This window comes from Temnothorax curvispinosus, unplaced genomic scaffold, assembly GCF_003070985.1.
Source record: "Temnothorax curvispinosus isolate PA1 unplaced genomic scaffold, ASM307098v1 QBEX01018024.1, whole genome shotgun sequence".
NCBI lineage: Eukaryota > Metazoa > Arthropoda > Insecta > Hymenoptera > Formicidae > Temnothorax > Temnothorax curvispinosus.
The window spans coordinates 503-4,370 of NW_020227804.1; the positions used below are offsets into that span (position 1 = coordinate 503).

The following is a 3,868-nucleotide window of genomic DNA, read 5'->3' on the forward strand; positions in this document are numbered from 1 at the left end:
AGCCGAATTACAGCAGATCAAACACATGGTGCGTCACCAGAAGTGGTAGATATTTAAATATAAAAAACACAAAAAAAAACATTAAAATCTAAAAAACAAAAAAAACATTAAAACAAAAAATAAAAAAAAATTATTAGTGTGAGCTCCCATATCATTAATCGCCCGTCCCTATTCCAATTTCCCTTTCCTTCCCATTCCCCTTCCTCCCCGCCGATGTGGCCGCCACCTTGTCGCGGTGGCGGGGCTTGAGCGTACGTTTCCGTACCGACCAAGAGCGGCCACTCCTTGCGAAAACTTGAAGGATTTTCAAAAAAAAGGTCGAAAAAAGGGGGGTCCAGGACAACGTTCTCGACATTTGGAATCGCATGGCATAGGTCCTGAAAAAGATATTTTTTCAAAGTTACCCCTTGGGACTTGTAAATTTTCAGTTTCAACCCCCTGTTCCAAGAGTACAGAGCCCAAACGGAGGGTAGGGGGGGGATGGGACCTGGGGGGATATTTAGTCCTCCTCGAGGGGACCAACTTTCCCTCAGGTCCCACCCCCCCCAGTCCACTCCCTTGAGAGCTACTGTAAAGTGAAAAATCAACCCCTTGAAGGAGGGGTCGGAGGGGGATGGGACCTGGGCCACTTTTCGAGTCGTGAAAAATCTCTTTAGGTTCCGTCATAAAAAAATTTTGAAAATTTTCAAAAATTTCTAAATCCCGAACGGGGGGTAGGGGGGGGATGGGACCTGGGGGGATGGACGCGTATGGTCAAGGGCTACCTTCGGTCCTCAGACCCCAACCCCCCCGACCCTCCCCTTAGGAGTTACAGCCCAAAAACCAAAATCCCCAATTTCAACCCCTCGAAGGAAGGGTCGGAGGGGGTGGGACCTGTACCAAAGTTCAAATCATAAATTTCCGCTCCAAGATCCGTCATAAAAAAAAATTGTCAAAATTCTCAAAAAACTGTCACACAACCCATTACCTAACCTAAACTCTTATGGAAAATGACTTCTAAAGGAGTAACGTTTACTGGCCCAGGGGATCCGGACCCCCAGGGCCCGGCGGATGAGAGATGCTCTCAGGAACACCGTCCCGGTCTCTCTCCGTCGTTATCCAACAACGGGCCGAGCGCTATATTAAAAGAGGCGAGCACAGCGAAGGTCGCTCGCGACAGGAAGGGGATGTTTAAGCATCTAGGAGATCCGGAGCGTCATGAACGTCCCTGGCCAAAATGCTCCAAGAGCAGAGACTCCAGCTCTGAGAGCAGGAAGAGCTCTAGATCAAGATCTAGGTCTAGGGGCAAGACGAGGATGGGAGCAGACAGAACTTCTTCTTCGCCAGAGGTAGAACGAGACCCGTCACCAGACTCGTTTGTGTCGATAGACACGGAAGGAGAAGTAGAGGAGGTGATGGAGGTGGAGGGGGGCTCAGAAAAGCCTCCCTCGACTTCCGTTTCCTCAGAGGACCCCACGGATCGGAAGTTAATCTCCGAATTCAGGGGGTTCCTTAGAAAGTATCTGGGACATTCACAGGATACACTCCAAGAGGTGCTCGGAACGGAATGTCCGAATATCTCTATGGCGTGGCAAGAGGATGAGCAAGGGCGAGCTCCCACAACATTCGAGGTCTATATCAACAGACTAAAAGAGGCAAAGGAGCATCTTGTCACAGAGGCCCTCGAGCTGAGGAATCTGAAGGAGGGAATAGGACAGGTTAATCAATCACAAGGCAGGAAAGCCTTAGAGAAGAAACTGAAGAAAGAGCTGGCAAATGCGCCGACGGAAACGCTGCCAGGCTACATAGTAGAAACGGTGGAGAAACTAGATAGGGTACTGGAGAAGTCCAGTAACCTCAAGGGGGAGCATCAAGGCGCCTTAAAGAATGCGGCCGCGACGATTTCGGCGGCATTGACGCACCTGATTGCAAGACAACATGGACACGAAGATGTTCATGAGAGAGAGGCAGAGATCGAAAGACTTCGGCAAAGATCAGCCGAGTTAGAAAAGACAGTCAAAACAGTGACGGAGGAGAATGATAATATGAAGAAAGAGATGACGGCACAGCACCAAACGATAGTGGAGCTGCAACGCCAACTAGATTGGATGAAGGAGGATTTACAGACGGGGGAGAGAAGGAAAGTTCAGCAGGATAACCAGCAGAACCGAGAGATGGTGACGAGAAAGAGGAGAAGGACAATGATGTTGTCCACTTCTCCTTCGTCCGCCTCCCCCCTCCTGTCAGAGGTAGAGGATGAGGGTGAGGAGGCACCCACACAGAAAGGGATTCCTCAAGAGAAAGAGATGACAGATGTCTATCTGGGTCCAGAGAAAACTCCGTTGCCAGAGACAGGTACGGAAATGAAAACAGATGGAGAAGTGGACATGGTGGCCTTCAGAAAGAAGGAAGAGGAAGAAGCGGAAATGAAGGCCTCCAGAGAAAAGAGAGAGAGGATCTTAGCAGAGATAGAGAGAGACGGCGCGAAACCGGTGAAAAGACCGCCATTACGAGGCGAACAAAAGGTCGTAGCGCCGGGTATTCCTCCCAATAACGGCGGCAAAGAAGCTGTAGTAGAAAAGAAGGGAGGGAATATCGGGACGGAAGAAATGATGAAAAGATTATCGGAAATAATAGTCCACTCAATAAATGAGAAGGTGGAAAAGATAAAAGAGAGGTTGCTCGGAAAAATAGAGGGCAGGATCCATCAGGACAAGGACGGGAAGGCAGTGGCTGGGAAGACAACGCCACAAGCCCTCATTCCTGCATCAAAGGCACAGAAAGCCAAGAAGAAACAGGAAAAGAAGAAGGAAGAGAAGAAGGGAGAGCCTCCAAAGGAGAAAGAAAGAAAGGCGGCTCCCCCGAAGAAGATAGGAAAAGAGATGGAGTCACAACCATCGCCCCAACCCACCACTCAACCCACCGAAAAGTGGACGGAGGTGGTGGGCAGGAAGGAGAGAGCGATAGCTCGAAAGAAGGAGGAAGAGAAAAAGAGGGCTGAGGAGAAGAAGAAAACAGCCCCCCTGTCACAACAGAAGCAGCCGTCAGGGCAGTCCAAACGCAGGGAACCCAGGACCTCTGCGGTAACTTTGACGTGTCCAAAGGACACGTACGCGGACTGTATGGCGGCTGTTAGGAGGAGCATTAAACTCAAGGATTTGGGGATAGAGACCTCCCCAAACATCAGAAGGACCGCCACGGGAGCCATCAACCTGGAGCTCTCGGGCCAGGGTAACGCTGCGAAAGCAGACGCCCTGGCAGCGAGAATGACTGCGGTCCTTCAGAGAAGGGAGGGGGTGAAGGTGACCCGTCCAAGCCTGTCAGCGGAAGTAAGGCTGACAGGCTTCGACGAATCCGTGACGGAGGATGAAATCAAGGAGGCGGTGGCCGAACAGGGCCAAGCCTTCCCAACATCAATCACGGTAGGTAAGATCAGAGGGGGGCCGAGGGGGATGTACACGGTAGTGGTAAGTGTCCCCTCAAGGCGGCCAACTCCCTGATTAAGGAAGGGAAAATAGCGCTGGGGTGGGCGCGAGTCAGAGTAGAATTGCTAGACAAGCGTCCGCTCCAGTGCTATAAATGCATGGAAGTGGGACACACAAGAGCCACTTGCATCAAGGAGGTGGATAGGACGGGTGCGTGCTACAGGTGCGGTAAAGAAGGGCACCCAGCAAAAGAATGCGTCGCACCCGTGCACTGTGTAGTGTGCGAGGGCAAAGGCTTGCCAGCCAACCATAGGTTGAGGGGCAAGTCATGTCTGGGAGGAAGAAGAAAGAAAGGGAGTAATCCTCCTAGAAAGAATAGAAAGGGGAAGGAGTCGGAGCCCACCGGGAAGGAGTCTGAGCCTACCGGGAAGGAGACAAGGACCAAGGGGGAGAAGAAACCCCAG

General features: G+C 51.2%; 1 protein-coding gene across 1 annotated transcript; it reads left to right on the forward strand.

Annotated features, from left to right (window-relative positions):
• Positions 1-989: 989 nt before the first annotated feature.
• LOC112468072 (eukaryotic translation initiation factor 5B-like) lies at positions 990-3,479 on the forward strand. Its single transcript, XM_025037103.1, has one exon. The coding sequence runs from the start codon at positions 990-992 to the stop codon at positions 3,477-3,479; it is 2,490 nt and encodes an 829-aa protein (XP_024892871.1).
• Positions 3,480-3,868: the final 389 nt, after the last annotated feature.

Excerpts from the sequence above, each read along its gene's own strand:
- LOC112468072 (XM_025037103.1), top strand. The coding sequence starts at position 990 with ATGACTTCTAAAGGAGTAACGTTTACTGGCCCAGGGGATCCGGACCCC.